We start from the raw sequence: 17,709 nt of genomic DNA, 5'->3' as shown, positions 1-17,709 counted from the left end.
ACCTCTTATCTCTGATAAAGGCACAAGTAGCCTAATCTAAAATGTAATCTGTCAGACACATTGGCTCTAACTCTAACATTACAGATAATGTGACAAACGTGTGTCCAGTATTGTATATTGAATCAAATTGTCACTCATCACACATCATCATTACACCTTTGGGACACCTAAGATTCAGAGAACTGACCTTATATGAGTGACAGAACTTTAACTTAACTAGTGGTCAAAAATAAACCACAGTGACAGATACAGAAGAAAGTTGATTATTGACCTAATAACCTTGACAACACACAAGACAAAAGCTAATTTTATACTGACGGGCCGTAGTTTGCCAGGGCCTCCCTCAGGGGTGAATCGAGGTGGCTGGGGAAAGCCTGGAGACACTGGACTCCTACCAGAGCTATGATCTAGAGAGAGAGAGAGAGAGAGAGAGAGAGAGAGAGAGAGAGAAGGAGAGAGAGAAAGAGAGAGAGAGAGAGAGGGAGGGAGAGAGAGAGAGATGGAGAGAGAGAGAGAGAGAGAGAGAGAGAGAGGGAGAGAGAGATGGAGAGAGAGAGAGAGAGAGAGGGAGGGAGAGAGAGAGAGAGAGAGGGAGAGAGAGAGAGAGAGAGGGAGGGAGAGAGAGAGATGGAGAGAGAGGGAGAGAGAGAGAGAGAGAGAGAGAGGGAGGGAGGGAGAGAGAGAGAGGGAGAGAGAGAGAGATTTCTAATTAAGAAAAGCAACAGCAGAAAGCAATAATGATCATTCTAAATTATCTAATGAATCATTAAAATCAACATGAATCATTTCTGAGTGTGTGTGTGTGTGTGTGTGTGTATGCGTGTGTGCCCGTACTTGTCTTATTGTGGGTGGCAGGCGGTCCCTTGTGTGCGGGGGCGGGCAGCGGAGGCTTGTGCTCCCCGTTGAGCGCGGTGGAGGGGGAGCGGGGGAGAGGAGGCGGCGTGGAGGTCTCCGGGCTGGTGAAAGGGCTGATGGGAGGTTGGTCATACAGGGGAAGAGGCGGCAGAGAGGACGGCAACTTCTGAGACGGAGAGATCTAGACAGAGAGAGAGAAAGAGAGAGAAATACAGGGAGAGAGAGTGAGAATGTTGGTTGTTTGTATTTTGACACTTTGGCAAAATTGTCTTCCCATGTTCATGCCAATAAAACACTTGAGGGAGGGGGAGAAGATATAATAAAGATATAAAAACATCAAAAAGAAGAATACATATACATGGCCTTGGGGTTTAACATGTTGCCAGTTCAACATTTTAAAGTGTGCATGGCTGGAGGCATGGCCAGAACGGCCCAGCCATCACTACTACGGACACAACGATGCAGGTTTTCTCCAAACTTTCCCCACAAATGACTTGAGAGACGCAAGTGTGTGCTGTGCTATGGTGTGTGTTATGTCTAGAGGGTTGTGGGCAGGGAGGGGCTGCATCCTTCCTGTCGCTGAACCTCTATTAGAGTGGCACTCAGCGCCACAGATAAGAGCTCTCTCTCTGTGATTGTAGTCCAGGATTTTATCAGAGCGCAGCAGGAACACTGTGGCTCTGATCCACTGTTTGTCTTCTCTGCCCTGCTGATAGATCGACTGGACAACAGGCAGGAAGGGAGGGGAGAGGGAAGGGGCAGAGGGGAGGAACACAGAGAGAGAGAGAGAGAGAGGAAGAGAGTGGTACAATGGACTGCACAGACTGATTGGACAAAAGTCCCGGCTTGGCTGGAGGGAGAGAGGCAGCGGAAAAGTGGATTGTATGTGTGTGTTACTTGAGTGTGAGTGTGTTTGTTGTCTCCATTTTAAGTCTGCTCCAATGCGTGGTAGAGCTGGTGGAGTTGTACCATTCAGGTCTTGCGCCCAGAAGAGTGTGTGTGTGTGTGTGTGTGTGTGTCACCATACCTGCATGTCGGTGGCCCCTCCTCCGCTGTTCTCCCCGTTCTCGGTGAGGTCTTCCACCAGCACGGAGGGGAACACCCCCACCCGTCCGTTAAGCTCCCCCTCCCAGAAGCCGTCGTCCGTCTGCGTGTCGCGACTCAGCAGCCGGATCACCGCTCCCTCCACAAAGGACAGTTCCTCATCCGCCTGGCCCTCGTAATCATATAGAGCTCGGACATACACCACTGGAGAGAGAGGGAGGGAGGGAGAGAAAGACAGAGAGGGAGAGAGAGACAGGAAGAGAGAGTCATAAGAGACGCAGAGGGAATAATTATTATTAGGGAAATACAGTTCGTTGTCTGCCTGGCTCTCACAGTCATATAGAGCAAGGGCCTATACCACTAGAGAGAGGGAGGGATAGAGGGAGGGAGACGAAGTGAGAGAGAGAGAGAGAAATAATTATACTGATAATTACGTGACAGTATTTCCACACCTGCCTGATCCCCATACTAATAGTCAGGTAGAGCACAGACATATAGCACTAGAAAGAGGGAGGGTGAGACGAGAGAGAGACAGAGAGAGAGAGAGAGAGAGGAGGGGGAGTGAGAAAAAGAGGGGAGGATAGAGTTGGAATGGGGAGAGGTAAGGGAGAGAAAGAGCAAGAGCGAGAAAGGGAAAATTACTGCTGCAGATTTGAGGTGCTTAGGCTTTTCTATATAACTTTATTTGGCATATGATTCAAAATGATATTGTGGGCCGATGCAAATTCTCCTCTATGCTGGCATTTAGAGACACCTTCAGCACCCAACCTATATATTTAGATCCTACCCATAGTGACGCAGAAACAAGAATGGGCAAAAAGACACAAAATGACAAAGCTCAACTCTTGCCCATTTTAATAAACCCTGGTCTGCAATTTCAACCGATGACTTTGTGTGCTCTTTGGTCCGCTACACAACGGTCTTACTTTGGTTTCTGCTCCAGGGAGGCACACTAAGGTAGCGAATGGCCTATTTCTTTATTTGATGGCGGAAATGAAATAATAATGTCTGAATATAAATGGGCAAAAAAGAAACCAGGAGGGACGAAGCTTATGAAACCTTACCTAGGACTAGGAATGGGCTTTTTATTGAACTCTGCTTTTATTGAACTGCGGGTCATAACTCTCCTCTGTTTTGGCTTTTATTTTTGTGCTGGTTATTATATCATTAAAATATTTTTATATACCTTGCCTTACCCAGGTAGGCAGACTGCACACACTTGCTCTTTTTAATAGCATCCTGCTTAGTACAACCACTGTTATTGTTTTGGCCACTGAGCAACTCCACTGGAGCAGTTTAAAGGGAAATGACTCGCTCAACGAAACATCATAACCAAATTATGGAAAGACACAAATCTGTCTAAATCAATACATATCAGCTACCTTGTTTAAATTTAGCCCCTAGGGTGCTGCTTAAGAATGAAATACAGTTACTAAGGTTAACTCAAGGCTAACTCAAAACTAGGAATAATACAGACAAATGTTGCCAGTGTGTAGACTCATTGTGTGTGTGTGTGTGTGTGTGTGTGTGTGTGTCTGGGTCCTTACTGTTTGTGTCTCCGTTGATGCAGCCTATGTGCAGCTCCGGCTCGGTTGAATTGGACGAGGTGTGTGATCGAGCGTCGAGCGCAGCCAGAGACTGGAGCATGCTCAGTAGGCTGTTGGAGGTTGGGAACTGCAGGTATTTCTCTGGGACATAGCCCACTTGACCTGTCTTATTGCGAGCCTGGGAAACACACACACACACACACACACAGGAAAGCAGAAATGAACACATTGATGAGTACACACATGAAAATGCACAAATATGCACATGACAGGATGCAGAAAAATGCAGACTAAGACATACAAGAATGTGAACACACAAAGAGAGTGAAGGTAATACACAGTGGTGACAGACTGAGTGTTTAGAGTTGGTGGGATTACGATTCTTTTGCTGTGACTGTAAACATGCTGCATGTCTGTGTGATTGCCATGGGTACGCCTGTGTGTGTGTATGTGTGTTTGTGTACCTTGACCCAGTCCTCCATGTCTCCATCCTCAATGACCTCCAACATCTCCTTTTCGTCTATAGTCAACTCATCTGGCTGAGAGGCCTGACAGAGAGACAGACAGACAGACAGAGAGAGAGAGAGAGAGAGCGAGTCAAACCTAAACCAAAAAACATCACATTGTCCTGACTCCTAAAACCTTCCATCTGCAGTTTTTTTTCTGTAGTTGACAGAAGAGATTCACCCCCACATACAGTATAGTAGAAATATTCCATAAACCTGGGACCAAGCCAAATCATGAATGATGCATTTTAAATAACAAAATGTCATGGTCATCCAGGGCAAAATCCACCAGTATTTCTCAGTTCATGTAAATACAACTTCGACATTATGTAACTTTGCTTGTCCTGGTGTGTAGATGCATGAGTGTGTGTGTGTGTGTGTGTGAGTGTGTGAGTGTGTGAGTGTGTGCATGCGCTACCTTGTAGGTGAGCAGGTAGCTGTAAATATTTAATATGTGTAGGTGTGTGAGTTACCTTATAGTAGAAGAAGAATATTCAGGTGAGCAGGTAGTGTGTGGGTGTATTACGTTGTGGGTAAGCAGGTAGCTGCAGAAGGTAAATTTGTGTGTGTGTGTGCGTGTGTGCGTGTGTGTGTGTGTGCAAATGCATTACCTTGTATGAGTAGAGGACCTTGCAGGTGAGTGGGTAGTTACGGAGCGTTCCAGAAGGGCTAGAACTGCTATCGTCAAAAACCTCCATGTTCTCTTCACACTCCTCACCCTCCTCGCGCTCCAAGTCCACTGTGCCCTGTAAAACACACACACACACACACGCACATACACACACACACACACACACACACACACACACACACACACACACACACACACACATTCAAAACAAAACACAGATAAAGTCAAAACGACTGATAGCTCCAAGGACAGAGTAAAAAATGCTCTTGTGCTCCCAGATCCAAACAGTTCCTGTATTAAACAACTTCCAAAAACAGTTTCTGCATGAATCCAATTGAGCATTGAACACTTGGTGCCAGAAGATTTTTGCCATTTTTTTTTCACTAACTTTTGCTAAGTTTTGCTGGATAATTCAATTTTGGTCACGACTTTTTCCACAATTTGCCGTTAGCAGACAATACACCGCATCGTTAAATTTGATATAAAGATCTCATTTTCACACAACCTTCTGGCTCCAAGTCTTGATGTCCCAAGGTGCTGTCCAGCTCTGTGACTTGTTATCCGCTTGTCTGTCTATCTCTGTCTGTTTGGACTAGTTTCTCTCCCTTTAACCTGTTCACCACCTCTGTCTTTTACACTTTCTCACTGTGCTAGTGTCCCAACTTTGCACCCGTTGCTCTCAGTGCTTTTGTTCAGCTGCTGCGAGATCTGTCCATCTAAAAGAGACTGATATACCGCTCTGTCTCTCTCTCTGTGTCTGCCTCTCTGTTGGTGAAAAACATTTAGATACAGGTATAAAGGGACTAACGTTTCATATGGTCTGGCCCCTCCCTCTTCTGTCCCCTGGGAATTTCACTGGCTTATATGAAGGTCATGTGATCCAGCTAGTAGAAAGATCCATGAGACACAGCAAGCTGACCTGGCCGGAACAATACTCTGTGTGTGTGTGTATGTGTGTGTGTGCGTGTGTTTGCCTGTGTGCATATGCGCGTGCGTGTGTTTATTCGTTTCCAAGTCATTGTGTTGAGTCATCAGATTTCTGTTGACACAGTAAACTCTACACCAGTGCAGAAAAACAGGTGCGTGAGTGTGTGTGTATGTGTATGTGTGTGTGTGTGTGTATGTGAGAGAGTTAAAAACTTCTCCTCCCTAGTTGATCTCCTATAGGACCTACTCTCTATGGAAGTAGTGCCTTGAGGCGTTGCCTTATTAAGGCTAACACACTCTTATCTAGGCTCTCCACTGGGTATATTCACAAAAGAGCCTGACTTTTAAATGGCATAGACCCTTTTTTCCCCTTTCTCGAAAATGTCTTCCCTCTCCTAACTAATTTTTTCCCCCATTGTTTACAAGCATTACAGATGTAAATGCACTTTTTTGATTATCTTGCAAAATCTCAAAAATTATACTTAGCTGTCAGTACTGTTAGTCATTGTATTTAAAGTTCTGCAAATTAATTTAATCTCCAATTCTATATTCTGGGGTTTAGTGGTGAGGCTGCATTTTTGTTTGTTGTGTTAAGGCGCTCCTATCTTCTTCACTGGAATGATTTAAGGGAACGTTGCTGAGTCTCAGGGCCAAGTGCATTCCATCCCAGGCCTGAGTGAAATGACCAGCATGTATTTTCTGTAATAACCCAATAAAATATCACCAAAAAATGCATCACCATCTGCGCGTCTCTTTTGTCCACCATTGTAGCTGCCGATGCGAGCCAGCGGGAAGCTTTATTGGTCCGGGAGGTAATAACTGTTAAAGTGATATTGTAATGAAGGCGGCGCCTGCCTCAGGGACTTGAGGGTTCGTTGCTTACAGTATTTCACAGTCGTATTAATAAAGTTGAGTGGAATGAAGAAAGGGCCGAGGGGAGCGCTTTCTCCCTCTCCTCATTGTTTTTCTGTCACCTCTGTAGCTCTCCCTCCTCCGCAGACTGCTATGCACAATCCATCCATCCTCCCCTCTCTCTCTTTTCCTATCTGTCACTTCTTTACCTCTTCCTCATCAGCAGATTGCTGTTAACAATCCCTCCTGCTGTCTTTCTATCTTTCTCTCCCTCTTTTTTCCTCTCCTTTTTCTGCACCTTGTTATTATAAGCCTTCACTTTCCTTCCCCTCTCTTATGTACTTATACTTTCTCGGCAGTTATTCCCAAACCCCCCTCTCTCTCTCTCACCTCTGCATCCAATTTTACTTCAACATTATCACTCTCGCGCTTCTCCCCCTTCACCTCTCCCCTTGTTCTCTCCTCCTAATCACACCCCCTCTTCTCCTTCTCTTTTTCTCGGCTAACTCTCTCTCCTCCTTTCTCTCCCTCTTCAGTGATTGCCTCTCTCCCTCTCTCTCTTTCACTCTATCTGTCCAACTTCCCTCCACCCCTCCCTCCTTCTCTCTCTCTCTCTGTCCTCTCTTTCTCGCCCTACATTTCTCCCTCCACCTCTCTCCCTCTCTCTGGTGTTAGCGGTTAGCTGCAATATCATGTGAGCAGAATGTCAAGTGCTTCTGATGGAGCAGACTGTCTATGTTTAGTCCTGTTGACAGACACACACACGCCTCCCACACACATAGGCATGGGCACACACACACACACCTCCCCACATACCCAATAGTGATGTGGAAACTCACACACACATATGCACACACATGTACACACACACACACGCATGCACACACACGCAAATGCACACAAATATCCATGCCTGAAGTATGCATCCACTCTCTCTGCATACACACACACACACACACACACACACACACACACACACACACACACACACACACACACAGGATGAGATGATAAAGAAGGTCTCTCAGGCTTCAGATCTGTAATCAGCCAACCCCGCCATTAAACTTAGGGGTCTTGAAACTTAGGGTCATGAAGTAAAAAGTGCAACTTGCACAAAGGCTGCATCAGTATTCCAGGGGCAGTGGGGAGTCATAAGTGGTTGTAACTGGTGTGACAGACGATTAGCTAGCTGGGCTGGGGTCAATTAGCTTGCAATTCAAATCATTCAGGAAGTGATTTGCCAAGAGAACTTTCCTCGCTGGATGGTTTTCACATGCTATAATGAAATCATTAAGAATGAAAGCTCTATGATTACAAGTCAGTGCCTTGCAGTTTTAATTTACATTTTTGAACCCAATGAATTGAATGTAGGGCTCTTATAGTGCAAGAGGGAAAACTGTCGAGAAGAAAGTGACATCAAGGAGAGCCAGAAGCGGCTATATGACTCAGGTGCAGGGATATGTTTGGTCTGGTAAAGGGTTTTTTCATTTTAACTGGGGAAAACACGGCACCATGCATGCACCGCAACCACAGGCTTGTGCACTATTGATGTCCTGCGATGAAAATGTCCTCTGCTACTCTGCTACCTCTAGGTGTGAGGTTTGCACTTTCTGTCCAAGCCGCAAAGTCAAAAACTGCTGTAACTTTGAAAACTGATGATGACAAAAATGATTTATGTATTTAGCATTAGTGGTAAGTATTAAGCAAATTTAAGCTTAGGGTTTATGTTTAAAGGTTTGTTGTTAAGCAGTTGTGTCTGTGTTTTGAAACGTTATATCAACTTTGCTATTGTTAGAATGGACTACTTTTGTGAGAAAAGGACAAGTTCTGCTGTTACAGCTTGGCAAGAAAGCAACAACCAAGGTAGAGTGAGGGGAGGTGTCTCACCGAGAGTGAGGGATCATGGGAGGTGTAGTTGGCCCAGCGTTCATTCTCCAGCTCCTCCATCACCTGGAGCATGCACAGAGAGAGTGGGGGGTTTACACACATATTACCAACAAGCACACACACACACACACACACACACACACACACACACTGCAGTATCCAAACAGGCACTTGCACATGGAAGGAGGCACATACACACACACTCCCAGAGACAAATGTACGAACACACACGCACGGACGCATGGATTCAAAAATATGTATGCACATGTAAACCACTTTACACTTGCTTGCATGCATGGATGCATGGAGGTAAAAACAAGTCATGCAGGGAGGGGCTTACACATACATATAGGAGCAATAACTATCGAACACACAGACTAAACACACCTGGTTCATGGCACTCTTCAGCCAGGTATCCACAGCAACCCCCACTTGTCGCAGAAGGTCCAACCGAGCCTCAGCTTTCAACTTTATTGTCTGTGGAGAGAAGGAGCAAGGAAAATGAGAACATCAAATACATTACAGGCCTACACACTTTCTCTTATATCGGTCTTAAACTGGCATAAGCCACAGCTCAGTGGGTTCAGGGTAGTGGCAGGTTTTAATAAGCTTGTTTACTAGGGCTACGCTGGACTTAGTCAATATGGGCTCCCGGTTGGAAAAGTGTCAGAATCCCCGCTTTATATTGATTCAGCAGTGGTACCTGCCTTCTTTCCCAGCGCTTGAAAACCTGCCCTTCTGCTAGACAAATGTTAAGATGGATGAAATTATCCTTTAGCCATAATGCTGAACCAAAACAAACAGAGCGTAATAACAATGCAATTCGTCCATGTATCATGATATAAGCACCCAAATGAGAGTCATTTCTAAGCCACAAAGGGTTTCTTGAACTGATGCGGCGAACAGGACCTGGAGTGAGCCTGGGAGCCAGAGCCAAAATTACCACAAGCAGCCTATCTGTAGTCGTGGCATACCTCTCTCAATGCATACATTATATATATATTTTTTTTACTGTTTTTTAAGTAGTATTTCTTAGCCATCTTAATTAAGTCAAATATTCTCTGAAAGAACTTAGAATTCCGATGAGAGTTGGCTTTGCACCCAGAATGTTATGAATACATGACATGAATTTAGAGTTTTAAAGTCCCTTTATTTTCTTGTAATGAGCTGGGAAGAAAACAACTGGACTTGTTGAACGTGCTGTATTCTTTGTTAATCAGACAATATGCTGATGGAGATAGCCACCAGTCTAATCAGGGAAACCCCTGAGGTTTACACTCAGTCTGTCTCGTCTCCTCTTCTTTCTCTTTCATCTTCTATTTTTCCCCTGCATCCTCTCTCTCTCTCTTGCTGCCTCTCTCTGTTTTCATCACTCTTGTTTCATCACTCTCTTCTTTCCTTTTATCTGCCTTGTGCTGACAGAGCAGACTGATAGCTGATACATCCCTCCCACAGAGACATACAGACAGACAGTCAGACAAGAAGACACACAGACCGTCAAGACAGACAGCCCTGCTTTGATCAATAAAAACCTGAGTCCACTAAGTGCCGCATTTTTTTTTTCTTTTTAGTGAGCAGCGCTCAACAGATGCTTGAGGGAGGCACTAGCCTTGGCTTCTCTTGTTGCTATGGGACCATTAACATACTTGACTGAAGAGGGGAAAAGTTAAAATATTGGCCAACACATATTCAGTTGTCAGTGCTTTTGGGAACATGCAGCAGCATATCATCCTTCTGTTAAAATCAATGGGATAAGCAGCCAGTGCTGTCAATACAGGCCCCTGGTGGACAGACAGCCATACAGACAGACAGACAGACAGACAGTCCTGCTGGTTTGCTGTAATCAATAAAACAGACAGAACGGCAGACAGACAGAGAGGCAAACAGGACAGACAGGTAGACAGGTAGGTAGAAAATTCTGCTGCCTGGTTGTGATGAATAAGACGATGGTAGGTTGACATGTCAGACAGACAGGCAGACAGGTAGGTAGATATGACAGACAGATAGGTAGGTAAGCACACAGACAGGTAGGCTGACAGACAGTTAGGCTGCCTGGCTGTGATCACAAAAACATAAAGGCTGCCTTCCAGCACTAAAGAGGTGGATGAAATGGATGAAAGTGCTATTTCAACAAAAATGGGATTGTGCGGTCTTAACCATTAGCCCTCTTCCTTGAATATACAGTAAGAGGTTCAGTTAAACCCTAATGGATGTAAGACCAGTAAATGGTTGTAATCATGAGCTAGCGAGACTTGTATGAACAATCATGCTCGGCACTTAGCACAGCACATACAAGGAGCAATATGTACTAATGATTCCTTTGAATAAGTAGCTGGCTGTTTTAAAACCACATTTATAATACTAGTCCTGAACTTTTTACTTTACTGTGAAGGTGATGGAAACCTTGTGGTGTAGAAAATAAAACTTGTATCATCTCTTGAGGGAAACAGGCTTTGCACCAATTAATGATGTGAAAAAAAAATCAAACTGAATACTGCATAATGGAGAGAATCTATCTGTGTACCACATACAAATTCCAAGTAAAGCCTACATAGCCTTATTTGGCCCTGCAGTGAAAACCAAGCTATTAAAAATGCTCTGGTTTTTGACTAAAAATTGCATCTGCCTGTATCTGTGCATGTCCCATTTACCACAGGTATTAAAATGTCAATGCAGATAAAATGCTATCTAGACTGTGTGTAGATTAAACACCGAGCCACATTTGGTGAAAGGAAGTATAAATCTACTTGTGTGAAAGATAAAAACATTTCCCTAGCTAATATGTATTGGCAGCTTGGCAAATTTGAATTCCAATCCTTCTTAGATATATTTGTACTTGTGCATGTGAATGTGGCTGGGAACACAATCTAGTCTCAATCTAGATGCATCAGATTTTAATGCCAAGTTTTAATGGGACCAGATTGTCTGGTGGAGCCAGTTTGAGACCCGACTGCAACAGCTCATTAGTATGGAGACTGCAGCTCCTCTTGCCTCAACTATTCCCTCTCTCTCATCTTCTAGGAACTCATGATCAATACACTCAGAAACTGGAGAACAGTAGAGAGGAGGCTAATAACCGTCTAATTTTTATTTGGAGATTTCTGATGGAATTTCTGCTGTATAACATGATGTATGGCCGAGAGACACCAGACATATGGGAGAACTATAGCAGAACCACCTAAGCCTCTTTTTAAGCTCACTACTAGGTGAAGAGCTTCTATATGTAGGTTTGTCTGTAAGGAGGACATATTTTGGGGATAATGTTCATTGACTTCAATTAATTTTTGATGCTCATTCACCAGGGGCACAGGGCTAGCCAGGGGCACATTGTTGTATTATAGCTTATATTATTATTATCACTCACTTGTTCAAATTAATAAATAATGCATTTAATTGTGTGTTATTAACATTTTCAGTTGGCTTTTGCCCGGGCACGTACTTCTTGTTCATGCTGTGTTAAAGCAGCAACTAATCAAGAGAGTGGCATACACAGTCTCTGGTTTCAATATCAAAAGTCTTTGATCATGTACTCAAGTACTCAGGTACAGGCCATAAAATCAGACCAGCATCCGTAGAGAGCCCCGAATACATAACTCTACTGTTTCTTTCTGTGTTTTATTGATTTCAAATTCAAACAGAGGAAAGACAGAGAGCAGGAGGCGGAGAGAAAAAGGGGATTAACTGGGCTGAAGAGGCATCCTGAGGCTTGGAGGACTGGGGCGCTTACCATGAACTGGCAACATTATGGATTCAAACAAATGACACATATTCAATGTTATTCTCTTATTTTTAGACATTCACCCCCAGCTGCCATGAAATTTGACGTAAACACTGACATCCTGTGTAAGAAAACTCGCCAAATTTTCAAACTGATAAGACACTAACGACTCTGTTCTATAGAGCTTTCATTGAGTCTGTTGTTTATTTGTCTATTGTCTGCTGGCGTAGCAACCTGGGCATCAGGGAGAAGAATGACCTTGTAGGTGAAAGAATAGTTCAGTAGTCTAAAAGATTTATACAAAAAGCAGATTCTTAACAAAGCAAACACCATTATTTCAGACTGTGCTCATCCCCTCAACTCAGAGTTTAAGATACTACTCTCTCGTCTCTGGTTTAGTCCCTCATCCGCCACGAGGAATAGGTATAAGAACTACTTCATACCTGTTGTCATTAGAGCTTTAAATGCTCCCATATGGAGGAGGTAGTCATGGTGTTTCTGCTGGTGTTGGTGATGCTGATGATGCTGATTATGCTGATGATGATTGTACAGATAATAATGTCAATAATTATTGACACAGAGACAGTGTTGTTGACGATGATGTATATCATGTTGAAATTGTCGATGATGTATATTTATATTTACTGTACAGACTACGTGACTGCTTCAAGAAGTCATTATGGACACTGTCTATATATTGGTGTGAGTCACGTCTTACGTTTGTTTCTACATCTACTGTTTGCTCTTGGGTCGATGCGGAGTATGCTGTGATATTTATTCTTGCTGCAGCACTAGTTGCCCATTTGGGACAATAAAACTGACTTGAACTTGAACTTCTTTCAGTAATGTTGCTCCTTTCCCTTAATTTGTAACAACAAAGCAACAAATGTTGCAGGACAAGAGAGATTATTGAACTGGGGGTATATTCTCTTTGTCTTCTTAAATTACGTGCAAAAGATGGGCAATTCTCTCCAGGATAGTCTAACTTATAGCCAGCAGATAAGTGTGCTAGCTCTTTAAAGTTCTACATGATTCAAAACACTGACATTTATGCTTCCGGTGTCGTGTTTTTCATAAAAAATATGCCGATGGAGAGTTGTGAGGAAAAACATTGTAAGCTGGCTAAACCTGTGTACCTTGCTTCTAGATGCCCTGCAACTTAACATTGTTGATGGTAGTTTCAGATTGTTAAGAGTAGATTTTGCATCTACTCTATGCATCAATTTTGAAGTGTTGGCCTATCAATGTGTTTAGGTTGGCACAAGCATTTCAGGCTGTCACTGCTGAACACCTAAAACAATATATGAAGAATTAGTAAATGAGGATAGCTAGCAAGGCGAACAATGCTATCAATCTTTCTTATTGGCTGTTAGCAGCCCATTGTGCTTGAGCTGGCATTTCAAACAGACTGATATGCCAATAAAAAAACAAAAAACCCCCACTAAAATCCATATTTATTTTGGACGCATCAATGACTACTTAGCTGACGGAGCAGGCTACAAGAGTGAACTTGAACTTCTTTTCCCCCACTGACTACATTGGCTCACCGTGTGTCTACACACGTCTGAAACAATCTAGTCATAGAACTTACTTAAGCAAGAGTCTGTGTAAAAAAGTATATAAATATTAACAATAAGAAAACACAGATATTCACATTCAAAAGATATTTCCATTCAAACCAAGAGTCTGTGAGTAGACTCTACGTCAACTTGACTATATATTTCATTAGTGGCTTCATCATCTTCTGAGCTAATATTCAATGAGCCACTGAAACCAGAATGAGAAAAGCTATATGCAGCAAACAGTACACATCTTACTCAGCAAATTATGACGAAAATCAGTGACACTTGTCACTACTGGAGACATCATCAAAATTGTGCTGAGAACTTTGTAATCCTCACTTGTTGAAAAGTATGCTCAGCTTATTCTACACAATCACTACAACAAATATGATGTTGCCACTTCAGTCTCCAGTGATGAAAGGTGCCTCAGAAATATCTTTTAATCCATACAAGTGACAAATCTTCACTCCCACCATTCTCCATCCCAAATAGGCCTGCCATCATTTTCTTACAAGGAGGGTGGTGAAACGGATGCTGAAAAATGCTTGTGATTGGGAGCTGGAGCTTGTAAAAGGAAAGAATGGTGCCATCACCGTATCAGACAAATGCTGTAATAAAAACCTTGATAATGTATTTTATAATGCTTTATTCACTCTATAATTCTTTGAAAAGAGCTCCTACTGATGGACCCATTTGTACCAAATGGGCTCATTAAATATTCAACATCTTACTCAAGCTAATGTTGGCCTGGGAGAGCAAAGAATAGCAGAGAGACTAAGAGAGAGAGTGAGAGAGAGAGAGAGAGAGAGAGAGAGAAAGAAAGCTAGGGAGAAGGGTGGTGTGGTCACAGTTGGTATTCTCCTAGACTTGTTACATCTCTGTCAGATTCATACACTGTCCACTGATCTAATGTTGTTCTTCAAAGGTTATTTTGAGAAATGAAAATGGGTTTCTAATTATTCTGGAGAAACCAATATCAAAAGTTGTGTTGCCAAAATCGTTCTACAATGAAAGGTAGGCTGAAATATAAGTCACTTAAAAACAGTAAATTATATTAAATGAGCTTTCTTAATAGCTTGAAAAAAAATAGTTTTGGGGGAATAAGAAAAAAGGATTTGAAATAGCAATTACCCAGAGAGTAAAATTTGAAAATTGCAGGACTTCTGAAATTAAATGCTCTGACCAAAACAGACAGCAGAGGGTGCCAGATATTTGAGAGGCTCATGAGAAAGGTGCTGAGGAAGCAAAGAGGGATATCGAGACAGAAGTGTGAGCAGTGAGAGTGTGAGAGTGAGAGCAGCAGAGGGAGAGAGGGGGCGAGAGAGAGAGAGAGAGAGAGAGGCAGCATAAGGAGAAAGTGAGAGAGAAGAGAAAGAAAAAGAGGAAGAAGTTGAGACATAGTGGTACTACAGAGTTTTGAGACAGAACGGAGAGAAAGAGATGAGGTGAGGAGAAGATGCATTGATCTCATTCACAGCGTGACAGGCTGCATTTGAGACGATCAATACAAAGATAATAGATATCTCTACTCTGGGTAGCACCAGAGGTATGGAGGAGAGAGAGAGAGAGGAAGACGGGGAGAGAGGACAGGAGATGATGAGGAAGAGAGATATTGTCAGGTGGCAAGAGAGTGGGAGGAGAAGGAGTGAGAGAGAGACAGAGCTAAAGAGTGGGAAAAAAAAGAATGGCAATGAGGCTATTGGGTTGGATGGATTGCTGTATTGCCTATCACACACACGCATTGTCCACAAAGAGGAAACTATTCAAGTCTCTAAAAGCATGATCAAGCCTCTACAAGTGCAACAAAGCAAGGTACAGAAAGAGATAACTGGGCTCTGTGCATATGACTAAGTGAATAACTGCAACGATTTGTCAGTTTCTGCAATGTGGAATCGATCAATCCTGGGCCGTGTTTGTTAATCGCACTCGGATGCGTCAGTCCCGCTGATGAGCGGACTATACACCAACTGCCACTGTTTGCGTTCAAAATATTTACCAAACAATTAGTCACACCGCCCAAGCATTACGCAGAAGGAATATGACTGGGCTAAATGATATCTCCGCACTGTAACAGGGGTTTTGTTTGCTAGGCTGCATTTATATTCCAGGAGGAAGCGGTAGGATGAGCAACAACTTGATGCGTTGTTTTTATGGTGTGGTATGATGCTGCAGGAGAAATATTTATTCTGCCTTTCTCCCTCGAACACACTACTCTTTGTTTGCAGTGACTGCCCACTTCCAAACAACCATTCCCATCTATTTAAGTCTGTTTCTTGAAAGGTTGTAGGAAGACTCATTCTATTTTTTTTTTTTATTTCACCAATTTATACATGGATTGGACATAAGTGTGGTGTCCAAATTCAAATATCTTTCACCCCACAAAGAAAAATAGTAACAACAAAAGAGAGCAAAGCATATACTTTATCCTCTGATGAATAACTTTGTGATCAAATATAAATCTGGACAATGCAGTGGGGCTCTGAGAAAAAAAAAATGTTGGGAACCACAGACCTCAGCTTTGCGTATGTTTTCTTTGGTGTCCTCTATCTTCAGCTCCAGATCTGCTCTGCTCTGCTCCGTGGGGGGCAAACCATGGCTCTCACACTCCTCCAGGGACTGACCACAACACAAACACACACACATACACAAAGACCCAGGTACACACACACAAGGCAGTTAGAAGTTGTTTGTGTGTGTTGGCAACAATCTTCTGATTCATGTTGACATCCTTCTGTAATGAGTATTATTGTGATGCTAATTATTTGTGTGTGAATTTGTATGCGTGAGAGAATGCGTGAATTGCTATGAAACAAAGACTGAAATGTAACAGCGTGTGTGTCTGTGTATGCGTGTGTGTGTGTGTGTGTGTGTGTGTGTGTGTGTGTAAAGCTCACTCTCTTGTAGTGTATGATGTTCTTGTGTTCTCTGGCCACTCTGGTTGCCCATTTCCTGGCCTCCTTGTTCAGGCTGTGTTCCTCCGTCGTTCCCGTCTCTGACTCCAACTGACGACTCTAACACACACAAACGCACACACACACACATCACACAGGCATGGGTAAACACACACAAATGTACCCAGCCACACATGCAAGCATATGCATTTACACATACACACACAAGCACACACACGCACATAAGTACATTGTCAACAACACATGCACAATGTGTGTGATATGCAGAAGCTGTTAATTAAGCTAAAGAAAGAAAGTGTGAGACAGAAAGATTTTTTCCCCTCACATAATTAATACAGTGTGTGTTGCACAGCTCCATTGTTATCATCTTGGAACAAGTTGGGTGCTATTAAAACCACATGTGAGAGAGCGTGAGTGTGTTTGTGTGTGTGTGCCTGTATATGCACTACCAAGTGAGAGAGCATGAGGTGCATGGCAATGTGCCCTCCTCAATGTGAGTAAGTGTGTGTGTGTGTGTGTGTGTGTGTATACGTACAATAGCACATATGTGAGTCTTTGCAAGAATGTGCACGGCTTCCCAGTAAAGCACTCATCATCAATTACAACCATGTGGCCTTTTCTCTTCCTAGCTTCACGTATTAAAACAATCTCTAAGTTCCGTTCTCTAACCTTCTCGCACACAAACAACCAATCAAACGCAGCCATTTACCAACCGCAGAAACAGAATGGATGGATAGGAATTTCCCTTTTTAAAATCAATATTCTTGAGCGGTCAATTGCCTGGCACACTGCAAATAGCACCACTGAATAACATGTTGTGATAGAAATAAGCACTGTCATTAAAAAAAAAGTGATGTGGCAGTTGAGTTCAGTATTCAAACTTTCTGATCGTCATGCATTACGTACTTTTGTCACAAATGTATCACAGATGTGATCTTTTCATTCTTGCCTAGTATTGTGTGGCACCCCGTTTTGCAAAATGAATGTCCACATTGTCTCAATGTTTAAAAATCCCCCCATTCATGTACACCTCCTCATTCAAGACTTGACGCCTGATTTATCAGCTGAAATCAACACATCCTGGCCAGTCTGTTTCATGGAAAGACTATGTGTTCCTAATATTTATATATTGATGGCAAGATTTGTGTCAGATACAGTGATAGCCATTACAGAAATCCCCCCATCCTGAATTCATCCTACACTAGTAGCCTACTCCAAAACTGCAGCAAGAATGTAAAAAGCAGGACTTCTATTATAACTAAAACAAA

General features: G+C 43.0%; 1 protein-coding gene across 1 annotated transcript in view; it reads right to left on the bottom strand.

Moving 5' to 3' along the window:
• Positions 1-17,709, bottom strand: part of fchsd2 (FCH and double SH3 domains 2) — a 75,938-nt gene that overhangs the window by 4,079 nt on the left and 54,150 nt on the right. The window contains exons 11-20 of the mRNA XM_071904742.2: positions 16,424-16,540; positions 16,041-16,145; positions 8,637-8,726; positions 8,250-8,312; positions 4,564-4,698; positions 3,911-3,994; positions 3,447-3,624; positions 1,883-2,103; positions 835-1,036; positions 319-407 (exon numbers count right to left, since the gene is read on the bottom strand). Of these exons, the coding sequence (XP_071760843.1) occupies positions 319-407; positions 835-1,036; positions 1,883-2,103; positions 3,447-3,624; positions 3,911-3,994; positions 4,564-4,698; positions 8,250-8,312; positions 8,637-8,726; positions 16,041-16,145; positions 16,424-16,540 (1,284 nt within the window). The remainder of the gene's footprint in view (positions 1-318; positions 408-834; positions 1,037-1,882; positions 2,104-3,446; positions 3,625-3,910; positions 3,995-4,563; positions 4,699-8,249; positions 8,313-8,636; positions 8,727-16,040; positions 16,146-16,423; positions 16,541-17,709) is intronic.

This window comes from Centroberyx gerrardi, chromosome 6 (genome assembly GCF_048128805.1).
Source record: "Centroberyx gerrardi isolate f3 chromosome 6, fCenGer3.hap1.cur.20231027, whole genome shotgun sequence".
Lineage (NCBI taxonomy): Eukaryota > Metazoa > Chordata > Actinopteri > Beryciformes > Berycidae > Centroberyx > Centroberyx gerrardi.
Note: the sequence above shows the minus strand (reverse complement) of the source record. Positions and strands in the feature narration are given on the sequence as shown.